This window comes from Haemaphysalis longicornis, unplaced genomic scaffold (genome assembly GCF_048455015.1).
Source record: "Haemaphysalis longicornis isolate Haplotype H1 unplaced genomic scaffold, Haemaphysalis longicornis Haplotype H1 scaffold_71, whole genome shotgun sequence".
NCBI classification, from domain to species: Eukaryota; Metazoa; Arthropoda; class Arachnida; order Ixodida; family Ixodidae; genus Haemaphysalis; species Haemaphysalis longicornis.
Window position 1 is genome coordinate 1242181 of NW_027526425.1, and position 26778 is coordinate 1268958.

Sequence of the window (26778 nt, forward strand, 5' to 3'; positions counted from 1 at the left end):
TGGTCTATGCGACACAGCGAAGAGGATGTGCGAACCACACACAGGTTTTCCATTCGCATTTCCTGACTGTCATCATCTCCTTCACCAAGAATGAGTAGCCCGTGTTAGGTTTTGATATTGACGTTATTTGGACGCTTGCCCGAGCCTGCCGCAGTTGGGGCTTCGCCTCCTAATGTATTCTTGCTCTGTGGCATCGGGTTACGTTTATTACAAATTATTTGGTAGCAGTTGCACAGAAGTTTATTTCGCAGAGAAATGGCTGTGGTTCCTAAGTACAGAAGCCCAAGTGGAGATTTTGTGATCTCAACCCTGGAGAGCAATGATTGCCCGGCGTACAAGTCAGCGACAGTCGTCAGGTTCACCCATAGTTCGGCAACGTGGAAATGAATGAAAACTCAGTTGCAAAAAATATAGACTGACACATTTTCACCCTTTAACCAATTTTTCTTCACTCCCCCTCCTAACATTCCGAATTTATTGACAGCTTCGTCATGGGCATGTGTTTGTCGCTATACTGAAGTCCGATTAGTGTCACGGCTGCCACATCGGTACGGCAAGGTGGGCTTGGGTGGCGTTGTGCGCCCTTGGGTGCTTTCTTTTCGGGGGGGATTTCTTCTGGCCACAGATCAGATTCCGGGTCGATTTTGCGACGAGCTGAGCTCTGATTCCAATTTCCGCAGGTGAGAGCAAATGCAGGGCAGAGACAGGTGTGCTGAGACCCTAGTCTGCCACAGAAACCTGCAAAGAAGGTATGCGTTACTAAGTCGAGGCAATCTGTGAAGGCAAAGAAGATGCTAGTGCAAAATTTGCTTGACTGGCATCAGGTAGTGCATTCTGTGCTCTGCAACGACATACAGGCTGGTGGCTGACGGAAGTGCAGCTCATCACATGGACACAAGTAAACTCGAAACGGTTTATTCTGTCTAACTGTGGGGAAAGTTCTGCTACTAATATATTTTTCAGATTTAGTTCGCCATTGAGCAATTAAAGTTTCGCTGCCATTGTCTAGTTTTCGTCAAATTCCTGCGGTCATTTGACACTCCCTCCCGTCGATTTTGCTTTAAATGTTATTTTTATTACTGACCACAATTCCGAGGTTGTTCCGAAATTGTATGGTTCATGTTCATGGTTTTCATAGGTTCTCACCGAGCTTTCATGGTACACACAATGTGGGCGGTAAAATTTCGTTTTCGTCAGTGTTTTTTTCTTGCAGTTGCCTCTGCGTGCAAACGTTTCTATTCACAAGTGCTCGTACAAATAATTTTGCTCTGTTGTTTTACAACGCTAATGGCATGTGTGCATACCATTTTGTAAGATGCATTAACATACAGGTATTATACTTAGCGAAATGATGTAAAATGCATCCTGCTGACAACGTTCTCCTCGAGGACTTAGGCTTAGGGCTTAGAGGAAAAAAATAATTTTATGTTATCTAACAGAAAGACCTATTTCACAGCTTAAACATACTTTTTGCTCTCGAAGCTGCAGATTTTTGAGGTATTTAAAAATGAAGCACGGGAAAAACGAACGGACGGCACAAGCGCGCATCCAATGTCTCATGTAGTATTGAACTCTGGAAAAGGGGCTCAAGTATTTGTTCGGCATTCATATGGATTTTTTCATGGCTACGTATCGCGCCTGTATTGAAAATAAAGGAGCGCCTTACCACAGGCCGATAATTATTCATTTCACAACAACAACAAAAAAACAACACGTCGTCATTTACCAGCAATATTAAACTCTTGACATTGCTTTTTTTTAAAGAGATCGTTACTGACCCTAAAAGAATATCGTTGCTGCAAATAAAACCTTCAGAAAGACAGCACAAAGCACTAAAAGTATGAGAGTATACTTATAGTATAGGCGAAATGACGATTTTAAAAAAAAATGCGGATTTTATGAAATTCTCAGAACAATTCAGCCCTCTGATATATTAAATTTGTTCTTGCATGCTTACAAACGCTGCCCATACAAATTTCCAAGCCTATTTCAAGATTTTGTCCTAACAAACACATAAATAGGCGAATGGAAGTTTTCAATTCACACTCCTTAAGAATAGGAATTCAGTTCAATTTTCCCGCGTTTGAATAGCACGCGCCATCTCATCGGGGTTTGTGCAACCACGCGCCTCCTGCAGGAGCCCATGCTAGTTATCATAAAACCGTGACTGATGGCTATCTATCACTCATACGGAAATAACACTTCCTTAGTGTAAGCAGTCATTCGAGCACACTATACTGGTACAAATGTTTTTGGATAGTCCCAATAAAACACGAGTTCCAGCTGTTTCCATGAATATGCCTTCGGTAGGAGCCCTCGTATTGACAGTTGGCGGGATTTCCAGTTTACAACTTCATGGTACACTAAGTAACAAAAAATTCCCCGCATTTCCCCGAGGGGAAGAATGTGAAAGTGCGAATGCACGAGTTGAATTTGCGCGGTTCGGTAATGTTCGCGAAAGAGAGATCACACACACACACACACACAACTACAAAGAAAGAAAGATGAAAGAAAGATGCATTTATTCACAGACACCTATTTGTGTTGTCGTTGTACTTGATTGCTAGAGCGGATCTCAGCTTTGAAATTTCGTGTCAGTACTCCTTTAAGCAGGTGCATTAGCCCTTCTCACGCCCGATTCTTGGCCAATCCCCCACGTGGGTATGTGCCATGTCAGCGGCCAGGCAGCGCGCGCCCATCTCCCCCCCGTTGCCAAGGAAGACGAGGAGATTCCTGGCCAATCCCCCACGTGGGTATGTGCCATGTCAGCGGCCAGGCTGCGCGCGCCCATCTCCACGTGCGCGGACATCGCCGGTGGACGCAGGTTCAGCGTCGCATAAGTGCATTCGCACTTAAAAGACTCAATACGTGTTATACCCATTAGCATAGTTGCCCACCCCGGCGTCGCTGGGTACTACAGCTAGTGAAGGATAAAAGAAGGGTCCTGAAACCAAATTTACTTCACAGCTGATTGAAAACAGAAAAATACAATTTCCTGGGTTCAGTAAACAAGAGTGACACTGTCAGTAGTATCCCTCCAAACACGAGTTGTCGATACAGCAAGGTAGTCACGATAAGGACAGGACGAAGCTATGTCTCTGGCGCGTGGCTTGGCTCAGTGCAAAGATGACGGATATATGTAATTAGATCAGTTCATACTCATCCGGGGTTGGTTTCATTTGCCATGCCGGAGAATAATACATTTGGAAAGGTGCGGGTTCATCCCCAAACTGGCCGCGTGTTCTCAGAGTGCGGTTCTATTGAGCAACTTGTGGCCGATAATTTAACAAAACTTGTTCGGTGGCTAGTTGGTTCATGATTTTAAAATAAGTTTAGCGCGAAAAGCAGGCGAAATGAGACAGGACAAGCGCTAGGAGACAAGTCCAGCCTCCTTTATTGTGTTCGTATTTGGCTTTTGCGCTGAAATTATTTCGGAAGAACTTGTGGCCGTTCGGCCTCTGTGGCCTCATTGTGGAATTGTGGGTACTAGCGCTGACGGCCTGGTCTCCAGCCCCAGAGGGCCTGACCATATTTTATTTTTTAAGGACGGTAGTCTTTATTGGGATACCTAAACGCGGACATTTTGGTATATCTGTCTGTCTGTCTGTCTGTCTGTCTGTCTGTCTGTCTGTCTGTCGTTCTGTCGTTCTGTCGTTCTGTCTGTCTGTCTGTCTGTCTGTCTGTCTGTCTGTCTGTCTGTCTGTCTGTCTCTCCATCGGTGCCTCGGTTCAGCCACCCGACCAGAGCTAAGGCGTTTGTACTTGTGAAACCGCTTTCAACAGCAGATATGTTTAGGCCGAGCTTTGTACGTCCGTCGCACCGAAAAATCTCGAAGCCTCAAGAAAAGAATGTGGAAGGGAGATCCCTGGAATCCACCTCAGGACCTTTGCGTCGTGAAACCGGCAACCTAACCACTCGGCCATGTTAAAGGTACGAGGGATACGTGATTAGCAGTGGCTGGGGAACAAGAACGTGTGCAGCCAATTGAAAAAAAAAAAAAAGAACGTTTCCATGGCCGGAACCGAACCTGTGTCCCTCGCTTGTTTCATTATTGGCGGTCTTCGACAGTACGACACAACACAAAGGTACAACGAAAAAAAAAAACAGCAAACAATATGGCCGCCATGCCATGGTGCGCTGGCGTTGTCTTTTAAAATTCACTAAGCGTGTCGAGGGGTTCCACCCTTGGCAGCCACGCAGGAACAGAAAACTTCCCTCTCTGAACTTCAATTAACTGGGAAACAATTTCGCGGAAATATTGCCGCGTCGGCCGCGCGTCTACAACATAGTTGAGCCATGCCATGCGTGACCGGGAAGTACTGTGGAGGCCCAACAACATGACGAGATCATACGGCACCCCGCCCTCTCTGTCGTTACACAAAAACCGTATGCCATGGGGGTTCAGGGGAAAGACCTTTCGAAGTTTCCTTTGGAGAACATCTCATAGAAACACTGCTGTCCAACAATGGAGAAAGACATGCTCCACAGTTTCCCGTTGTTTGCAAAGAGAACAGTCAGTTCCCCATGACATAGAAATCCCCTTATCCTTCATCTATGTTGCAAATGAAAATGTGCCCGCATGTAGGTTGAAGAAGAAAGACATCGCTCCTGGTGATACTCCCATTCGCTTCACCATTTTTAGAACATCTTGTCCTGGGCCTGCACGGTGTAAGACTCTGTACAATGGTACAGGTAAGACCACATCGCATGCATCCGTATATATTTTTTCCGCGTAACATTGACCAAATAGTGCATAGAAAATCGAGCAAACAAAAAACGGGATGACACAATAATCTTTTAAAAGCATCCATAAATGCCCCCTGTGATACTATTCGCAGAAACTACGAATTTCGGCAAAGCCCGCATGAGCCGCACTTGAACTACTGTGCGCAAAAAAAGGGTCTTGAACGTGCCGCAAAAACGAAAATCGATTCAAGAGTTTTCTTACAAACAGGTACGTCAGCCCTAGACCGCCATCGCGGGTTCGTCGAAACAAATTCATTGTACACTGGTCCTCTCCCAAGTGGAAGCCCATACAAATACAGCTAACACCCGGTGAAGTCGTCGTATATTCTTTTTTTTTTGCGCCGATTTGCTCCCGGGCATCAGAGGAATTGGAAAAAAAAAAAAAAACGAAAGTGGCGGGAGGCAAGCGGCTTCATGGACTACAGAATGCCGTATAGGCCAGTTCGAGCAAGAAAGTCCAAAACAATGCAGCGCTTGCATAACAAACCACATTTGCTAGCCAGAAAAATGTTGCATACATTTGCCCTAGCAAACACAAACCATTGGCTCTCCATTTATTCGCTTCCTCACGCAGCGACCCTGAGCTTGCGCACGCCAATATGGCTCACTGTCTCTGTAAAACTCCAATGGAGTACCGAAGTTCTTCACTGGATGGGTGACCCAAGTGTTTCTTATAGCGCAGGCGTTGGCTTTGAACTTGTCCGCGGGTTCTAGCGCGTCCACTGTGGGAAAGATGTGAAAGCCTGCGGACGAAACGATCCGTGCCTGCCAGTCATAAAGAACTTTCAGCGGCAAGTTCAGAAGTGGGAGGAGGTGTAACAGCCGAATCTTCGACGGAGGGAAGAGGGCCGCCAGCTCCGCTGTTTCTCCTGCCTTGCGCCATTAGTGCAAGCTGTGCCATTGTTTTCTGAGATCAATTCTACGCGTTGTTTTTCTGAACAATGGTGATTTGGTTCCCTTTAGGTCGCTTGAGATTCGGGGAGCAGCCTATGACTATGTTTAGTTAATGTTATGCATCGCGCGACGTGATATCACACACATCACGGGGGGGGGGGGGGGGGGGGGGTGTAATGCAGTGAAGCATTTGGAAGTACGGAACCTGGCCCTAGCTTAGCATCGCCTCGCTATGGGCGCTGTCGTCAATAGCACGAGGATCGTGTCGGGCAGCTTCAGCCCCGCCCAACCGCAACTCACCAATGATGTTACGCGATGGCAGGACAAACGAAATGAACCATGGTCGAGGATGAAGATATCTACAAAATGTCGGCCATCACCGCCCTGAGCCAAGACACCCGCCACACGCACCACATACTTTCATCCTCGTCTTTTTATTGTGGCGACATTGCTGTATCGCCAACGTGTGTTCAGAGGAATCACGGGAATCTATAGTACACTTTTGGTTTCCTAAAGGCAACAAATTTATTGTTGTGCCATTTTCAAGCAGGGGAGTTGGAAATTTAATTTGAGGACAGTTCTTTCACTCGTACCCGCCCCGGTGGCTCAGTGGCCAAGGTGTTGCGCTGCTGAGCACGAGGTCGCGGGTTCGATCCCCGGACACGGCGGCCGCTTTTCTGATGAAGCGAAAAGCAAAAACGCCCGTGTGTACGAGATTTCGGCGCACGATAAAGATCCCCAGGTGGTCGAAATTAATCCGGAGCCCTCCACTACGGCGCGCCTCATCGCCTGTGCTGCGTCGGCGCGTTAAACCTTACAATCAATCAATATTTCAATCGTAATTAGTTTCTTGTGAGCTTCTCATTTTCCGTCGGAATGTTCTATGCTACCTTTGAAACACTGAGCATATACACGTGGCGTTTATTAATCTTTGCCGCTCTTTCGTCTTGTCGCCTGCATGCCCTTGGTTAACAATCGGCGTCGGTTTTAAAGGGCTCACAACATAGGCATTTGTCCGTAGTATACATGCATTCCCTGCGTTATCGTTAATACCCTATAATATCATACAAGGTGGGCGTAAGCCACCTCGTTTTGTAAAATAAAACATGTACTTGAATGGGCTGTGTACACGTTGCCAGTGCAGTTTTATTGTGGCCTTTCCGCGCGGTTTTTGTGCTGCTGGGTCCTGTCGTTCAATGATAGTCTTGGTTTGCAGGTGATATCTGTTGTAGCCGTGCAACTTGTTCTAATTAAGGTTACATTCTTCAAAACACAAAAAAGTTAGCACACAGCTAAAAGTAAATACAACCACGCGACGACTTAAACGTGAGGAGCTTTTATGCATGCTTTTTGCTCACGTTCGCTTCACACAAAGCTGATTCATTTTTATTTAACACCCCTTGCCATAACCACCTGCGGTTTATGCGGGGCGCCTAAAAAGGGAGGTGTACTTTTAGTGTATATCAATGGTTCAACAAAAATATAGGCGTAGCTTACCGTGGAGCCACTGGGCCAACCTTGTAACGGGGATCAGTTTCCTTGGACTAAGAGTAGCAGGGCTTGTCTGTAGTCTCCGGACGTGTCAGTCTGTGAAAACAGAACAATTCTGACCAACCTCCTCCAACGGGAACTTCAAGATCATAAAGAGAGCTGTAAGTACAACCACTCGAGGGGAAACCCTTGTTTCTTCGGTCGTTTGTGAAGTAAAGTTCTAAATCAGGTGAAAACTATTTGTTTAAAGCGACCAGTGAAACAAATAAGTTTACTCGAGGCGGTTACGCCATATCCGCACATCTGTTACCACGAACGGCAAATACGCGCTATAATTCCAGTCATCGCGTCGTTCATCTACGCTGAGAAGCAGGCGCCGGACGGAGTGTTTTCACGTACTAAATCTTTTGTAACTTAATGGAGGACGAACAAGGCTATCGCTCATTCCGTGTTCACATTCATCATCACCATAATCATCATCGTCATCATCATCATAATCATCCTGATGCTAAGGTGCACTGCAGGACTTTAATTTCATAAAGGTAGTGCATTATCTGGTCACCTTGGCAGATGAAAGCTGAGAGTGCGTAAGCCTTGTGTGTTCTTACGTTGTATTGAGGGTAATTTGTAACCAAAAGACTCTCTTTTAGTGCCGTTTCAAGTTTGAATCGCATCACCCTTCCCGCCAAATTGATTACGGAGGATATAACCGCATACTGACAAGTACGCCCCGTTAAATTTACGGACTGGTGGCCTATGTACATGATAAAAACTATGCAGTAACAGAAAAAAAAAAAACATTGATCATACTTTCGGTGAAAATTTATCTTCAGCTTTAAAGAAGCTCCAAAACAATAAAAACCTGTGGCTAGCGATTCAAGGTCACACAAGAGTAACTGGCACAAATGGAATTTAATACTCGACGTTTTACCGAAAAGCCTGTGACCTTAGCGTGTTCAGATTTTGGTCGATACGCGGCTTTGAGCCGAGATATGCAACGAACACAGCCGATCTATCTAAAATTGAAGATACCCTTTGTTGGAAAAAAATCCCACTCAAAACTCCGTTAATATCTGAAGCCCACATAAACTACCGAGGGCCATATTTGTGCGAATTTTGAGCTTTGATGAATGTGCCGCTGGGAAAAACTTTGGGGACTTAGCAGTAGAGCCTCTGCTTGGAGGACAGCATTTAAAATTTTTGAATTTAAAAACACACAGTTGATAAAATCTCTTCTACCACAGACCTTTTGTTTATTTTGGGCCCACTTTCATAAAATCAAAGCGTGCCACGACGTTTAGAATTACGTGGCCAAGCGAAAGTTAATTGACAAGCCTGGCCGCTGAACGTCACTACCTTTTCCACTTCGCAACATCAGCGATAAACTGGTTCTTGCGCTTTTGACAAATATATTTCATTCGACCTGTAATGTGCTTTCTGTGACTGGATGATACCGAGGCAGTGCACGAGTTTTATTCTTAGCAGCAGTTGTCATTATGAATTATGCATTACTGTACATTCTCATTTAAAAAGAGGAGGCTCTCGTTGCAAAGCTCTTGAACATGACTATATTCTCGCACATAAAGGAAGAATAAATGAAACAACCAACTGATGAAGGCAACAAGTATACAAAGATGAACCAAATAAAGCTATCGCCCTTTCCCCCTTGGCATTGTAACCAATTTACTTCATGAGCATAGTGCAATCAGACCATCAGCTTGATTGTATATTCATAATGATTTCCCCCTTATCACCCGCCGACCTGTTGTGACCGTCATTTTATAGCCAGCGCTTCGATCGTACCCCCTCTTAACCCCACTTTTTTTTTGCAAATGCTGTTTTTAAATAAGCGGATCTTGTTGGACTTGCGGGTATTGTTTTAAAATTTATGAATACTACCCGCGCGTAGAACAACGCACGCAGAAGCGTTATTCGGATAGCGGGGTTGCGCATTCAGACCCTGTCATCGTCGTCGTACCCGTATGGCGTCGTGCAGCTCAACTTTGAAGTTCCGGACGTACTCCTCCTTTATCTGCGCCAGGTCTACCTCGCAGCGAGAGACGATGATACGGATCAATGCCTTGTCGGCGGTGCCTGCGCCCTGCGAGAGAGAAAGTCACAACCACCATTTTCTCTTTCTAAAATGTTCTCCAGCCTGTTTGATGATTCCAGAAAATGTTTTCAGCCGAACTGTTTCAGATTCACTGCATATGTGGACGTGCCGAAACACGAAAGCACCAAAATATGCCCTGTATTTTTCTCTCGCCCGTTTCCTACCGTTTTTGTGGCGTGAGCTACACTGGCCGAGGTTGAGCAGTTTCGCGTGGTTCTTGGAGAGCCGTGCTGCACATGCGCCAGGAGCAGTGACGTCTCACAGCGCACAGCTGGCGCGCCGGAGCCGCAACCACCGCCGCGACTGGATTGGATTGGATTGGATTGGAAAGCGTTTTAGCAGCAGTAAGCATGATAATCGGCTAATCCTAGACAACCAGGAAACATAAGAATAACCAGCTGAACCTTAGCTCACGCTACGTATATCCTGGCATAGCCGAGCTGAGCCACTGCTATTTTTTTTTACTTTTGCGCCAATAAAAAAATCTCAAACAAGCAATCTTAGATGTGGAGTTTTTGTGCACTCTGTGGTAATACCACGCCCATGATTTGGGGGATGTCACGTGTGCTCATTGGCGTCCTGTCATTTTTAAGTGATCAATAGTTTTGGTGCACTAGAGTCAACCACCGTCACGAGCGAGAACGGTTCATTGAAGACGCCCCGCCCCGTTTGCACCGAGCCCACTGACAGAAGCACTTAGCCGTGCTCACAAACATGTTAGGGTAGGTTTTCTAGCTCAGTTTTTGTCACCTAGTATCATTCTGGCCGTATGATTTTCAATCGCACTACGTGAAGAAATAATGCTGCCTTCCTGTTACCATGCGTACAGCTGGAGAGGCTAAAAGTCCCTAAATATCTGGAAGTCTGAAAAGCTATAGTGAGTGTTGGCTTGCAAACTATTCAAAACCTTCTGCAGATAATAATATTCTAAAGTGCTCTCCATTTATCACAAAACAAGTGTTTTACATTTTTTCAAATTTAAGCTGCTGATATGCACATGTTACCGTATACACTGATGTGGGCACATGCCGCAGCAACAAGGGCTCATATTTTCCACAGCGCAGGCCAATGGGGTTATTGAAATTCAGTTATATAAAATACTCCTTACGGCTTTACATGAAATACTCTTTACTGAAAGCAAATCAAGTTTATTATTTTTGTCTTTTGCAAAATATATATACAAAAATAAACATCACTGATAACGTATCCGAAGCATCGTTATATAGGTATCGCCGCCAACAGCTTATTAAGAAGGACTGTCGATTGGGCTATTTGGTACTTGTTCATGATGAAAAAAGAAAAACAGCGCAAAAACGATGAACTATAATAAAAAAGGGAGACAGGATAGCGCGTGTCCCGTTTCCCTTCTTTTTTGTAGTTCGTCGTCTTTGCGCTGAGTTTTTTCATTATGAACAGCTTATTAAGATCCCAAAGACAACAACAAAATATGGCAGACAACATATAGAATAGCAAATTCTCTTTATTTTAAATATGGTTGGGATGCAATTAGGTTTTAAAAACACTATATCGAATCATACATTTAGAGTTCTAGTAATGAAAAGTAATGTTCAGTGTACCTAATTTGATTATGTGCCTTGTATTTACTTAATATGGGCCGACTAGTTTCTCTACTCTCAAGTACAACCGGTACTTTGTTTCCATTGTTTTCCCATGATTATCCTAATATGCCTTAATAATTAGAATGACGTCGTTACATGTGCCTTTATTTTCAATGCACAGCTGTGTATTTTTATTTTGTTAAGGGTGTGTCTGTATATAAACCAATTTCTTTGTAAAACATTTTTATTGCCATGTTCTGTTATGGAATTAATTTTCATGTTTTGTTCTGTTTGCGTACAAATGTACATGCGTTGAGTTGATTGATTGATTATTGATTGATTGTAGGGTTTAACTCGCCGACCCTATACACAGGTCATGAGGTGCGCCGTAGTGGAGGGCTCCGGATTAATTTTGACCCCCCGGGAATCTTTAACGTCAGTCACAATCTAGAACACACGGACGTTTTTGCTTTTCGCCTCCCTCAAAAAAGCGGCCTAGCTCCACTGCCGGGATTGAAACTCGCTTCCTTGGGCTCATGTACCTGCGTGTCAACTGTGCTCGGAAGGAAGGCCTTTGTCGGGCAGGTCGCCTTTTGCGTTCCCTCCATTTTTATTGTATTTAGAAAAGAAAGAACGAATAAATTCATTTTAAAAATCCTATTCAATTCAAACCAGTTGAACAGAGTCAAAGCCAACCGCCCTCTTTCCGACAGAAAATACACTGGGCCTGCTGTGATATTCGGAATGAGGGCCGCAGGCCACTTAGTTAAAGCCGATTGCAAGAGTGAACCACGCATGGGGCATCGTTACATGGTTAAGCACCTGCGCGCGCTGAAGGGCCATATATGGCTGGCGCAAGCTGTAGCGCTATAACAACGTACACTACAAGGCCAATGTAGGGACTGGTGTTTCTGGATGTTCAAAATTCCTAAGTGCCCCGCTTCGGTCGCTCTTGTTGTTAGGCAAGAAGCAAAATAAGGAGTGGTGACGGGACGCTTCATACGAAACAGGAACGCAAATACAGATCCAGCGAGGTCTTAGGAACTGGAATGACAGTAGGTACTGCTGCTCTAAATCTTGAGAGTGTGCAGTCGAGAGAGAAAGAGAGAGAGAGAGAGAGAGAGAGAGAGAGAGTTAGTTTTTGGAGTTTTAGGCTGGTTTAGGGAGTGGTGTGGCCGTCTTTTTAAAGGAGCCATGAAGAGAAAACACAAGTTTGGTTCATTCGAAAGATTGCCTCGTTAGAACCATAACGACACCACTTATAACGCAAACTTCGCTCAAATAAGCTACATAATTAGGGAAAACGGGACTGGTCATGCGACCCACCAGCTCATTTCCCGCAACAGAACCTATGCCGTCACATGGGCTAAGCTCTGCGATTGGCGGAGGCCGGCAAAAGCAAACGCATGTTAGGCAGGGCTTACAGTTTGCATAGCGAGCTAAATGCCCGTGAAACATACTGCACATTCTTTTTATGACAAAGAACGGTGGAGTAAACGGTTGAAGTTCCGAACGAACACGCAAGCGTGTGCGCCAATGCGTACGAAACAACCGCCTGGCCGAGCTCGACATCTCGCCGTCGCGCAGACGAATTTTCGGGTTCGAGGCGCTCTGACCTTGGAGGAAAAATGCCGTAAACACCGCGCATTGACGCTCGTATCTTTCTGGTCGAAGCAGAGAGCTCGCGCGAACGGCTTTCCATACACGACACCGGCCAACTGGCATAAGCGATACTGCTACTGAAGTTGAACTATTATTAACCGTAATAAAAATACGGCACATACGTACCAGTCTGTATTCGTCCGTGGCGACGGCGCTGACGAGGCAGCGGTGCCGACGGCAGGGCGTTCGTCTGTTGTGGCTATCGCGGAATGGTCGCTTTCCCGTCCACCGCGTATCCCACAACTCTTGCCGCTCGTGCACTTAGACGCGTTGAGCGTTCAAGTGGTGTGAGGTTGTTAAATGCAAGCCCGAGCTCCTCGGCGAGAGTTTTGTTCTCCGGATCAGGCGATTCCATGACTAGGGCTGCGGGTGCACTAGGTTTTACTAGCATTTTTAAAATGGCCGCCGTCTCGGTCGACTCCCGCGTGTGGGTGCTATATGGAGTCGACATACTAAGTATCTGTTTCATGGACCGGCCCGTGTGACACCATTGCTCACGTCACCAAATGTGCAATTTTAGCGGGAGATTTAAAATTTTGGCTTAAATTGCCTTATTTCTCAGTGAATAAAGCATCATTTGCTTCCGGGAAAGCGCTTGGGGTACTATGAAACACCTAATCTTTCGAATAAAACAAACTTTTGTTTTCTCTTCATGGCTCCTTTAAGTCCGGCGACGATGTTGGCAGTGCGGGTGACCCGAAGCGTCTGGACCTCTGGGACCGAGCTGCCCAGCGCCCCCACCATCTGCTGTTCACTAACTACGGAGGGAAAGGGGTCTTATGGGCAGGCCCACATAGAGTGGATGAGTGAGGCTAGGTCCCCACAGCGACAATTAAAAGTTTTGTGTTGGGAGACTCATACGCCCACCAGTCTCACACGTATGGTAAATCTGCTCGGTGATGCATCGAAGATGTAGAATGGCTTTCGAAAAACGTTTATTAGAAATCGTCAGGCGCGACTAAAAACAGAGGTTGACTATGGCGCAGCTTATGTTTTCGTAGGCACCGAATGTCAGAAGGGAATCCCGCAGAGAAAAGAATAGTAAATGCGGTATTGTACCTTAATTTGAATGCAAACGTTAAAGCAAATATATTTCACATTTGCTTAACTCGAACAGTTGGATGCCGAAACTCCAAAGACGATGTGACTGAAGCCGGCTAAGATGCTAATTTACACTTTACTGAATCCATTCGAGCAGGGTATAGAACGGAAGAGTAGCATTCCATGTAGGAGTGCTGTTCTGCATTATATTTATCGTTCCTTTAAAGCTACGCATATCTACATCATGTTTACGCACAAAATTTCTTGATGCTTGTGGCGGATTGCTAACACGAACCAGGAATCCAGGTTAGGGGTTTGCTCTGTACAAGACACAGGTGCTGAATGTTAGAGGAAGGGAATTGGCACCCACCTTCATGGATCTGTAAAGCTTCTCGGCGAAGTAGTACGGGATGTTGATGACGCACTTTGCTGCGTGGGACAGAAAGGAAGAAACGAAAAGACGTTTAGGGCAACCGAGCTATCAGTAATATCGTCCACGGAAAAAAGAAGTCTTTCTTAGGGCGTACAGTTTACACGTTTGCCTAGATAGAAAAACAGGTAAAACTTCACATGTTAAATACCCTCCAATATTTTAAAATGCACGGAATACAATGGCATATGAAAACAACCTGTGCACGCCAGAGTCTAAAAGTTCAATCACATTACACAAGAATAGAAAAGAATAAAACATTGTTATTATAGAATATACGGAGAAAATATGCGTACGCGTGCCGAGCTGAAAAAAAAAATGGCCCCGTATCTGTTCACTTTGCTGTAAATGTCGCGCAATATGATAGTCTTCTGTCACAAGACGATTGTCTTCGCCCCGTAAATGCCTCTCTTTCCTTTCCCGGCCTCTAGCGCTCCTCTCCTCCCTTTCTTTACCTTCCAAGGTAAATGCGGGAGAGGTTGGCTCAGGTCGATTAAATTTCGCGGGATTTCACTGCTGGCGCGCCATATGCTGGAAACTTTATTTACCGTTGGCCTTTTTGGAATGCGGCCACATGGTATAGGGTCGTGCGCAGTCGGGTTTTGTATTTGTGAGTCAAAAGATTTTTAACGCGAATGTTTTTTTTTGCTACTGCAAAAATCAAGCAGTCATGTGTATTTATTTAAAGAACATTTACTCATGTATTGATAATGTGCCTCAAATATGTCCAATGCATTTTCTTTCCTGAACAATTTTATAAGTATGAAATGTGTTTCTACATTTAGTGGTTTAGCAAAAACTTTGCCTATATAAAATTCCCTTTCAAGATTTTATTTTCCTTTTGGCATGATGGTTGAATCAATGAACAGGCAGACAAACAGACACATACAGACAGACATTTTTTCGCGTTTAAGTAGCCCCAAAAGGACTATCATCGTCTTAAAAAAGCACTTCCTCTAAAATCGTAGGTATCATCAAGTACACCATTAGATGACGTTTTAGTAACGAAGCTTTTGGCGCACTAAGGTGTCCGTGGCAAGAAAGAGCGTCGATTTTTATGTACGAACAGGAAGAACATTGCATGAGTGAAATTCTGAGAAGTCGTAAAAAGTTAAATTACATACGTAAAAGCATCTCTCTAGCATATCCGGATGTCTAACTGAAAAGTCAAATGTTTAGCGTAACGCTTAGACTGCCTCCCTTTGAGAACCATTGCACTAGGTCGTAATCCCTATAGAATATTTTACTTGCACTAACTTTGTGGTAATTCAGTGGCAGCTAAAAATTATTGTTTGTAAGTGAAGTTAATGTGTGCTTAGTAGAATACAGGCGACAACAGCAGAAAACCGGCGATGCCCACAACCCATTCTGAATCATTCTGCGCCACAGAAATTTGCTATTTTATAAATGTTCACTGAACTACAAAACTTCTGACTTTTTCTAGGTTGATCACCCGATAATAATAAAGAACGTGCAATATCAAATTTACTTATGTGCCTATTGCTGGCTAGCTGGGAATGTACTTGGCTGTACACAGAACGAAATGGAACTATCGAGAGCTGACGTCAAGCAATTGATATCAAGCGCGGCCATCAGAATTTTGATTCACGTGCCAGAAGGATGGCTCAAGAAAAAATTTACCGTTAGGGGCCTGATAATTGTACGTTCGCGCCTTTGTGAAGTAGGTTTCGTAGTTTGGTTGAAGAGCGTCATTGTTTAGAATTCGGCTCCGTTGGGGAAAGTTTTTTAATTGTACAACCATCTTTTATTTGCATCAATCGGATCAAAATATTCCGCAAGAATTTTAAACAAGTGAAGAGTGCTGCTATAACAGTGCTTTCATAAAACAACCGTTGAAAGTCCCCGCACTCCGGTGCGGAAAACAATATAAATTATGCAAGAACACTTCACGGCGTTTCGTTCTGCTATTTAGCATGGTCGCTTCCACTCACAACCATTCTTCCTCGTAAGCAGAAACAGTTTAGCATACCCTATTTGGCGAGGCATGAAACCGTACGGCCGAAAACATTCATACGCCAAAACACCTCCTGTTTGGTAATCGTTGAGCAAAAAAAGGGAATCGCAAATTGATTGTATTAAATTCCCTGTGAACGCTACAGTGGATTCCCGTATGTGACACACGTGGAACACAGAAAACAACGGGGGTAACCATTGGTTACTGAACTCGCACCTTGAATACCATCAACCATGGGACTTCATGTGGAAAACATTTGTTAGCCACTGATCCACCCACACTTTCACGTGTTCCTGCCAATTTTTGCGGGTAGGGAGGCGTGCCGTTGCGCAGAAATGACCCTAAAACTGTTTTTGTTTATTTTCAGCTCCTTGGGAAGTCCCTTCTGCCGCCTTGTGTTCGCGCGATATTCTGTATCCGAGCAACGACTACAGTATATGGCCATTTTGTGGTGCGAGTTTGTCGATGCTTTATGCATAACGTTGGCACGAAATAGCAAACACAAACGATTATTGCCGAAAAGCATTGGTTCCTGTAAAAAATGTTTCTACAGAACTTTCTTTAAGATGCTTCACTTGTCTATCATTTTCTTGTGCGTAAAGCTGGCTCTGCTTGGGTACGCACTGCTTTGCAGTGAAGCACCATTTTTAGGACTGTTTCGGTCGGAAGGTTTACAAGCCAATGACAGCTTAAGCTGAAACGACGGAACGACGACCAAGGGACACTTTAGTTTGTAATTGCGTAATAAAAATGGGGACAAGAAAGAAATGAATCTCCGCGCGCACCCCCGAAGTACATTTACAGGAGGGCAATATTTTGTTTTGATTTGGTTTTTACCTTCCCGTGTAATAAATACCTTCGCGGCCGACATTGCGTACTTTTACTTAGGTTGTCGACGATAATCACCGCCCCCACCATCACCACCAGCCTATCTACGTCCACTGCAGGGCAAAGGCCTCTCCCATCAATCTCCAATTATCCCGGTCCTGTGCTAACTGCGGCCAATTTATCCCCGCAAACTTCTTGATCTCAGCTGCCCATCTAACTTTCTGCTACCCCCTGCCACGCTTGCCTTCTATAGGGATCCACCCTAATATAAGATAACTAAAACAGTATAATATAAAACACCTAAAACCGTATGCGCAAAATGTTATAGAATTTGTCCCATTTGTAATTTTGCCCATCAGTCGCAGGTTGACGCAGAACGTTCTAAGATCGGCAAAAAAGTCGTGCGGGTCGGAATATATTCTGTGCATGCAGTAGAATCCCTCATTTCTGCTAAACAATAGATACGCCTCTATGCTTCCACTGTGCTCTTAACTGAACGTTCTATGTTCTATAACTTTCAAAACTGTGCTGAAAATGAGAGAAGCTAACCTTTAAAGCAGGCTTCCGTCATGCTAACAACCTACACCGTGTGCTGCTTGCTTAACCTGTCACTCTCCGATTCCTGGAGATCGTTTAGATGCACTCATCTTCAGGAATCGGCATTTAGCTGCATATACATCATTTAGCTGCACTACGCAACGCCACAGTAGAAAACACCCTCGACAATTGCATGCTATGGACAAATTATCTAACACCTTCCCCTGCTCCCATGGTTGTAAAAACTGCGAAATCATTCTGTACTACCATTGTCGATGCCTTATAACATGAACAATACGACTATCGATGCCGAATAAGCCATCAGGTTTCTGTGTAGTTCAAAAAAACATGACTCCTCATATGACAACGCTCTTACTGTACATTTCCCCCTACCCTGTGTATTCGTTCATTTGCAGAGTGCCCCTCCTCCGAATTTCCGGTCTTACCGATGGCTAGGTACGCTGTTCGAAGGTCCCCGCTCATCTCGCTTTGTATGGCCTGCAGAATGTTGCGGCCCGACATGTTCTGGTATTCTTGGAAGACCAGGCGCAGGTGGTCGTAGCTCTGGTTCGCGAGTATCTGGTTGAACACCGACTCCTCGGTTCCCCACTTCATCACTCCTGCCTGCTGCAGCATCTGCGTGGAAGAACGGGAACAGAGGCAGCTGTTAGTCACCATTCAAACACCAAGTGTCCTCTCGCGAAAAAACTAACACGTGCTTCACCAGCGAATCGTACAATAATAATAAAAAAAATGAGAGCCGTTCCACTCAATGTGAAAGCTGTCAGAAGTGCAGAGCAGGGATTCGCCATAATGAGCTGCAGCGCCGTTATCCGCTCACTATGCCACCCACAGTACCTCAAATTTCCCGCCTTCGCAGGGCTCGCGCGCCCCCTGCCTGAAACTGCGCAGGCGGGAGTTCTGTTCTCTTTGCGCTTTTCTCCCCGCACGTGCCGGCGTTGCACTGCCACATTCTGCGTTTACTAACTTAAAAACCAACCCAACGGGCCTCCTTAACTAAAGGAACGCGGGCGCTGCCGGTTAATTACGTATATTTTTCCTCAAATGTACCTATAGTTCTTTTCGCGCCAAACAACGGGAAGATGTATGACAAGCGCCAGCGTTTCACAAGTTTCGAACGCTTACGACTATATAAACCTCTTGGCTTTCGATGTCTCTGGGGCACGCCGCGTACAACAGCGTTACCCCGGGACGCCGCCATGGTGCTCCATATACTGGGTCGAGCGAGCGAGCTAGGACGACAAAGCGAGCGCCTAAAGTGCTCTGTAGAGATGGGCAAAACGGCTCACTTCAGTGAGCGGCTCAGAACGGCTCAGTTCACTGAAGTGAACCGGTTCATTTGAACGGTTCAGCGGTTCATTTAGGTTTGTAACCTGTGTTAAGCATCCATAATCTAAATTATTACTCAATTGTTATTTAGTCATTTATTTTGTAACAACATCCGCTGTATTTGTGCTGAAAAGAATTGGCCTCACCATCATTACAAAGGTTTTTATGTGTCAGTGGTATTTCAGAATCATTCTCGGTCGATATATATAGAAGAAAATGCAACTTTTTGTCAACTTTATAACCTCACAAATATGATCTCTACTAGTGAGCTGTGACGCCAGAAAAAATGATTCTGGACATAATACAAGAAACTAATTTTAATATTGTGGTGGTGAACAACACTTTGTTCAGTTTATTCGAAGCGAGGTCGACGGGTCCGCTTTCTGGCAGCGATAATAGATGACGCGAAAGTTGCACACAAGACCCAGCTGGGTCGGCCGATACGCCTCTAATAACTCTACCGGAACGTGCCGACACGACTCCTTCAGAGCCATGCTCAGCACGATTCTCTAATCGAGCGAGCAGCCGCTGAACGTCGGTTCTTAGGAGAGCCGCTCTGCCGAAGAACCGCCGGGAGCCGATAATCGCCGCGGAACTGAGCGGTTAAGAAGATGCGGCTCGTTCCTGATTCGGACAACAGCTACACGCACAAATGTAACTGTAGTGATTCTAGTGAATTATATGGTCACAGGAGTTTATTTTCCTATTACTTTGAAAATACAGACGCAGTTCGTTCACTGCTGCCATTGCGGCCTCCCGATCTGTCATTCACCGCCGCCGTCATCGCGGTTCCCAAATGGCGCCTCAGAAGATCCGCTTCGCGAGGAGCGGCTCTCGAAAAGAGCGGGAGCCGTTCTTCGGTTCTTCGGTTCAGTAACTGAGCGGAAAGAGCCGGAAGAGCCGATGAACGGGTCAAAACTGCATCCGGTTCTCCTAGCTCTCCCACGACAGGAGGCGCGCTGGAGGAGTTTGAAAAATTAGCCCCAGCCGGCCCGGCAGTACAGTTGCTTTCCCGCGCCGATAACAGATGGCGCAGAGCGACGGCTCATTTGACCCGGGTCTTCGGTTCTTTCGCTCAGTAACTGAGCGGATCCGCTCACCGGAAGAGCCGATGAACGGGTCAAAACTGCATCCGGTTCTCCTGGCTCGAATTGTCTGCTCCCACGACAGGGGGCGCGCTGGAGGAATTTGAAAAATTAGCCCCAGCTGGCCTGGCAGTACAGTTGCTTTCCCGCGCCGATAACAGATGGCGCAGAGCGACGGCTCATTTGACCCGGGTCTTCGGTTCTTTCGCTCAGTAACTGAGCGGATCCGCTCACCGGAAGAGCCGATGAACGGGTCAAAACTGCATCCGGTTCTCCTGGCTCGAATTGTCTGCTCCCACGACAGGGGGCGCTGGAGAAATTTGGAAAATTAGCCCCAGCTGGCCCGGCAGTGGAGTTGCTTTCTCGCGCCGGCAATAGCTGGCGCGAGAGAGCGTTGGCCCGGCTTTTAGGCTCCGTTGGCTCTTTCTCCATGGTTTGCAGTGCTGTGGCTCGCCCCGTTCGACACTGATCACTGAGGGGGCGAGAAGGGTCTCCCTCTCTCCAAAAGAACCGCCGCTCACTTTTACTGAGCCACGGCTCACTCGTTCTTCAAAAAGAGCGGCTCAAAAGAACCGGATCACTCCTGAGCGACGCATCTCTAGTGCTCTGCACTTAATACTAGCTGCAACACACAGAACTCATTCAGATGGAATGCATAGTGGGCCGCCTACTACCACGGAGCCCCCCAAAGGCCTGGGGTAGCCTCGGCGCGTAAACCTCCCCTGAAATCTCCCTCGAAAATAATAGGATGCGCAAGTAAAGGATGTTTTACATCCAGATCTGAATGCAGCTTTCAGAAAATTAATTAGTAATCCCACGAGCGTTAAGCCGGTTTTGTCCTCCCGTTTTATGAATTCATTACCAATCAGACTGGTCCGCATTTTTTGGTGACTCTGCCGCCTGCGTTGTACCATTTGCGTGTTCTTTGTGCTATGAAATAAGTTTCCGGCAAAGCACAATCTTAAAGCAAGACAAGTGATTACTAAAGCTTAAACGAAGGTATTTGCTAATCCGATTGCAGCGACATTTTGGAAAACTGTTTTAACAGAAGAGCTCTTTGGGCTTTTAGTTCTGCCGCCGAGCGTTAGCAGAAAACTCAGCCCAGCCGAGCGCATGTCAGCGTGCGCCTCGTGAGGATATCCTGGCGTCGTCCAGACTTTCGCGTGGGCTTGCGCCATGTGAGGAGCTCGCAAAAAATACAAAGAAGACATATCGAGCGCACGTGAGCATGCGCCTCGTGGGAAGCGCCCGGCGTCGGGAAGCTCGACCTTCGAAAACACTCTGCCAGGCGTTCGTGGTGTGTTTCCTCGCGTGCTGGGGCGGTATTCTCGAGTTTTGTCGCTTTTGCGTCCCTTTCAAAAGTGTCCCTTTTGGCAAGCCCTGATTGGCTAAAAGCAAACAACCGGAAGTGACGTAACGCAAACGCGGCAAACCTACTGCCAACGCTCACTGCTTAACCGAAAGTACGTCACGAGGAAGGGGCGCAAAAGGGACGTTTTTAAAAGGGACAGTTACGAGAATACCGCCCCTGTTCTCCTCGCCAGTTAGCGTGCGTTCACGCCTGAAATGGGGAGCACAGACGCCGAGTTCGCGAAGCCGGTTGCCGCTGGTTCTAGCGCGTGGGAGAGATGTGATAGCCTCTGGACAAAACGATCCGGGCCTGTCAGTCATGTAGAACTTTCAGGGGAACGTTTACAAATCCATGTGAGGTGCAACAGCCAGGCCTGCAATGAAGGGAGAGGGGCCGTCAGCTCTCCTGTTTCTCCAGCCTTGCGCCACTAGTCTAAGAGGCGCCAACCAGGCAACCGGAGACCACGTTCACACCGTGTTTCTGAGGCTATTTTTACCGAAAAATATTTAAAGCTCCTCATTGACGATATAATGACATGCAAGAGGGCACGGCAATCTTGGATCACAGCTCATCTTGTTCGACTGCGTAAAAAAATAGCGCGAATTCGTTTCTGCATTCATTAGAAATGGTCCTGAAGATGCGTTTAATCGTAAAAGTGTGGAAATTAGGTTAGGCAAGGCGACTTTTAACAAGGATTTATACTTATGATTTCTTTCACTTCGACTAAAATTGAATAGAATACTAACGAAACGTTCCGTATATACGGAATTAGGAGAACACGGAATTCATACGGAGTATTACGCTCCCCGGCTTAGCTAATGCATATAATGTTTCCAAGAGCATAAAAATCAAACGATTTGTCAGGATGGAAACGCTTGACGCAGTTTTTGGGTTTCTGTCTTTATTAAAGCGCGCTATACGGCGACAATGTTTTCCGTATGTTTTTCGTATGCTCCGTAGGTACAGAATGCATATTGACCATGATTTAGCGCTTGTGGCGGTCGTAGAGAGAGAAAACCGGTGTCAAAATCTTTAACGTAATACCATACTCCACGAGCGTTGGCAGGATTTTGTCCTGAGGGGGCCAATACTGTTGTGTTGCGGGTAGAGGGGATGTGGACGGGGGGGAGGGGCAATTGTGCTGCTGTGGCTTAGTGGGGGGCATGCCCCTTTTGTACTGCCTGCCAACGCCCATGCCCTACTGTATTCTCATACGTGGCGGGCACATATCTGTTTTTATTCCGGCCGGGTGTAAGAAAAGGTGAAAATTTCGTATTCCCGTAATTCTGCATATACGGAATGTTACACGAGGGAAGACGCTGTGCTCTAAAGCTGCTCTGGAATAGAATAAATATCTTAATAGGATTGTGCACTCGGTAATAAGGTTTTGAAGAGAAGCTCGTGAAACCGCTTGATTTGACCAGATCAAACGATAAACATTTGCCAACACCCGGTTTGGGAACAGCGACATAGATTATCACACCACCCTTGAGGAAGTAAACATCTGTTACCCCTTTTTATAATCGTCATTCTTCAACTCCCGGATATGCCAGAGATCAAAAGGCACTTGTACCCGAAGCAGTGTTTGAAAGGCGTAAATGTGTAGAAAGAATGTACCAACATAGAAAGGGCACTGTCGAAAATAGCCAGTTGTTTCAAGGTACCATACTCACTTGAGCGTCGTTCCGGGCTTGAGCAGCATTCGGAGCGTTGCCTTCCTGACGATGGGCCTGATGAAAGCAGCAGAAAAAATAAGGAAAAAGTTACTCCGATGATGTACTGGAAGGATTAACTAAAAATTCAAAGCCCCTTTTATCTAACTGGAAACATGGTCGAAACACGGAGCTTTCTACCGTGCAACCTGAGTCAAAGACAAAGTCCAAAACTCTCTCCCAAAGTTTAATACCCAAACTCCCAATGTGCAAAGCCAAAGTCCGCTTCAACTCATCCAAAGTCCAAAGTCAACGTTCAACCCCACACCACCAAAGTCCAGAGCCAAAGTCCAACCTTGCTTAGAAGGGTGTCGAACAGAAAAAAAATACCGGTTCGGTTACCCTTCTATTAGGGCGAATTCTTTTCGTTCCGGTTCAGTTCTGGTTCAAATAAATCACGTGCCGAACTATTTCACGAAACGGCTCGATGAGTTGCATTATCAGATGACTATGAAGAGAGATATAGAGAATAAACTTTATGAATAGTTTGCCAACTGTAATGCTTAGTCGTAGGCAGTGGACCCTTGGGTTCCGGCAGCGTCCTCGGCCAGCTGGACGGCCCAGAGTTGAGGACGGGCAGGAGCTGAGCAGCACGGTCTCCCACTGCTTACTGTTAGTGATTGTGCGACCATTTGTTAAAGATGCCCTGGTGGCCAAAATTAATCCGGAGCCCTTCACTACGGCGCGCCTCATCGCCTGCGTTGCGTCTGCGGACATTGCCATAACACGTCCACCGGATGCGCTCGTTCCTGACATCTATGACCTCGGGGGAGTAGCGCCGCTGTAGGAGTCGCCAGACCACCGAATGCCGCTTACTGAGGGATGAGTGCGCGTGTGGGAAGCGGGCCCCGCCTAAACAATAATGACCGGAATGGCAACAGCCTTTCCCTGCCTGACAGGGGGACGAGGTCCGCATCGGAGGTGCCGTCCGGTCGGTCGATGAAAAAAAAAAAGTTTGGTACTGTGTATGCATGCAACCGTTTCAGAAGCAGCCGCTGCGGCCGGGAGTCGAACCCGCGACCTCGTGCTGAGCAGCGCAACGCCTTAGCCACTGAGCCACCGCTTTTTTTTCTTTATTACCGTTTGTCTCAAACGAAAAACTAGGTTACAGTGATTTTATAACATTCGCCACCTTTAATATAAACACAAGTTTAAAATCTCTTCCGTTGAACAAGGTCATCGAGCATTGGTAACCATTCAGGTGGTTCGCTTAGCGCTTTGTATACCTCACGTATGTTGACCATACTCTCAATGAAATACTCTCTGGCGGGCCGCGCATTGGGATCGGCATGCCTGTCCGCCATCCTTGTGCGCCACAAGCTGTGCATGCTGATCAACATAAACATGTCGAATGGCACGCCTCCTGTATCACATACAGACAGAAAACGAATCCCGAAAGAGTTTATGGGCAGGTCCTTCTTAACAGTGCGCTGTAGGATGTCCCAGTGAAATCTCGCGTCTGAGCAGTCTAGAAAAATGTGGTCAATAGTTTCCGGCTTTAAGCATATGCGACAGTTAATGTTCCAATGTATGTCTAATCCTTTCTCGTGGAGCCATGACTTTACAGGAAGCGTGCCACTGTGGAGCTGAAAAAAGAAACTTTTAACGGAGGCGCGCACGGGCATTCTCTTTACCCTCTCGAGCACATCACCTTCCCATCCCACTGCATACATAGACCTGTATAGGGGAATGGCTAACATAACATCAATGAGGTCCTTATATAACTTTTTGCGTGGTACGTTGCTCAAGTACTCAATCGAAAATCTCACTCTCAATAATTTGAACGCCCATACAACATCGCGCATGAAACCACATAGACTCGTTCGTCTATCCCCAAAAGAGGACACAACAAATTCAGGTATGTGATCACGAAGGCGCACTTGAATGACAGTACGTAGAAAGAGATTATTCTGATCCCTTAAGAAACAAAACCTGGACACAATCTGCTTCAGAAACAAGTGGCAGAGCCCCAAGCCTCCTTTTCGAACCGCGCGGAACAGGTTCGAGCGGGTGGTCCGCTCCCAAGTCGATTCCCAAATAAAAACCGCAAACACTCTGTGTAGCTTCTGAACAGAAACTCTCGTCATGGACAGCACCTGAAGGACATAGAACACTTTGGCTACAAGAAATAAGTTGCACACAGTAGCTCGTGCAAACATCGACAAATCCTTCCCACCCCACCTGGTTGTCTGAACTCTTGTGCGCTCTGTTTCCAGCGTCCAAAATTCGGTAGGCTGCCTGTAGTTATTGAGTGGTACGCCCAAGTATTTGGCCGGAGTTAACGTCCACTGCATATTTTCAAAAACCTCAGGTGTGTCTTCCCACTCCCCGTGCCAGAAACCTAGCGACTTTTTCCAGCTTATAGCACTACCCGTATGTTTACAAAACTTTCCAGCTTCTTTTACTGCCTTTCGAACACTTTCTTTGTCGCTGCAGACTATAGCTATATCACTTAGCCACCGCGGCGGGTTTTCGACATGAAGAATTGTAAAGGTCTTGGCGTATACCCTTCTGGAGTTCCGCACGTTAGGTACAGTTCTAAAAATCCAATGTCTCGAATGTAAGTTAAGAGATGATTCGGGGGGAAACACAGGTTCATCTGCTAAAAACAGCGATGGGTGTAGAGATACGTCCTATCTGTAAATCTCAGGACAGTGTCCGCCTCTAGAGCCCTTAAATCCTGTGCATTGAATTAAGATATGAACCTTTTAAAGTGCGGGCTTTAACTGTTGCGTAGTGCAGCTATTTGTGCGCTGATCGCTCCAATAAAGTCACCGCGAAAGAAGGGCCAAGTGGATGTTTAATAACGCCTGCAGGATTAAGAAATAGTGTCATTTCTTTCACTCAGCCTTTTACTCCGCATGCGTGACCATTGCAACAGTGGCGCGCATACCTTTCCCGACGTTACGACCACGAGGTGATAGCGTTTCGATTGCTCTGGTGAAGGAAAGTGCGTAAAAGGTTTCGAAAATGATCTATTGTGAAAGAGAAGAGCATTCAGTGACATCGACTGGTCATTATCAACTACGGGTGCTCGAACTGTTTTCACGTGAACCGGTAACCTTTATTTATGTTTTCGGTTAAATTCTGGTTCGAGTCCAGCGGGCTCAAAAAGAACTTCTGGTTCGTCTTCAGTTCCGGAAAAAAATATCAGTTCTGTTCCAGTTTTCGCCTGGGTTTGGTTCCGGTTTGACACACTGCTGTTTAGAGAATTATTTAATCGTCATAATCGCCAAGCGTGTGTACTGCCAAATGATATTTTGCGTATTACGAGAGGTCCGTGAGGTGTGCAAAGACATCCTATTGTTACGCTATGTCGGCTTTGATTGGCGTACCCCCTTGAAACCCATTGTGAAAATTTGGTTTTCTTGCAGGGTGCTTTATTTAAGTTGGCTTCCCTGCAGTGAAGTTTTATCGGACATTTACGCTCTCATTAAGGCATCTAAAGACATGCTTTAAAAACAGAAAATGGGATCTATAAGTAGCCAGAAATATGTTGAAAAGACATGGTTCGCTGAAGTATAGGCCACGGCCTGGCCTCCAGTACGTTGACCTACAAAGCAGATACAGACTCGGATACAAAAAAGTGGTCTTCTTCAAGGGACCTCATCTTGATAGATACTAGTCTCCTACCGATGCTTATCTTACATGTCTTTCCTTCGAGTGTGCGCAATTTATGTAACGTCTGACGTTACTGGGCACTCTCACATAGCTCTTCGCCAATCGGTATTTGTCAAACCGTTTCCCGGCGTACGATGTATATTTCACTGTCAACGTGGGGAGGGCACGGCTACAGGAGTGGACGAGAGAGGTAATGAAGAAAGGTAAGGAAGAAAAAAAAGGCGACATTGCATTAAAATGGCGTATGCCAGAGGAACAGTAATGCTGAATAGGATAAGGAAGTAAAAAAGAGATAAAGCAGAGGAGGAGAGGTTGGGCGAATTCAATTCAGGGAAAAATGATTTCATTCAACGACACAAGCACAAAATATTCGGACGAATACT

General features: G+C 46.0%; 1 protein-coding gene across 1 annotated transcript in view; it reads right to left on the minus strand.

Moving 5' to 3' along the window:
* Positions 1-338: 338 nt before the first annotated feature.
* LOC144148017 (annexin-B12-like) overlaps positions 339-26778 on the minus strand; it is a 47925-nt gene continuing 21485 nt past the window's right edge. Inside the window, exons 7-12 of the mRNA XM_077679617.1 lie at positions 22736-22792; positions 17723-17912; positions 13877-13935; positions 9110-9232; positions 7138-7227; positions 339-738 (exon numbers count right to left, since the gene is read on the minus strand). Of these exons, the coding sequence (XP_077535743.1) occupies positions 7171-7227; positions 9110-9232; positions 13877-13935; positions 17723-17912; positions 22736-22792 (486 nt within the window). The 3' untranslated portion in view covers positions 339-738; positions 7138-7170. The remainder of the gene's footprint in view (positions 739-7137; positions 7228-9109; positions 9233-13876; positions 13936-17722; positions 17913-22735; positions 22793-26778) is intronic.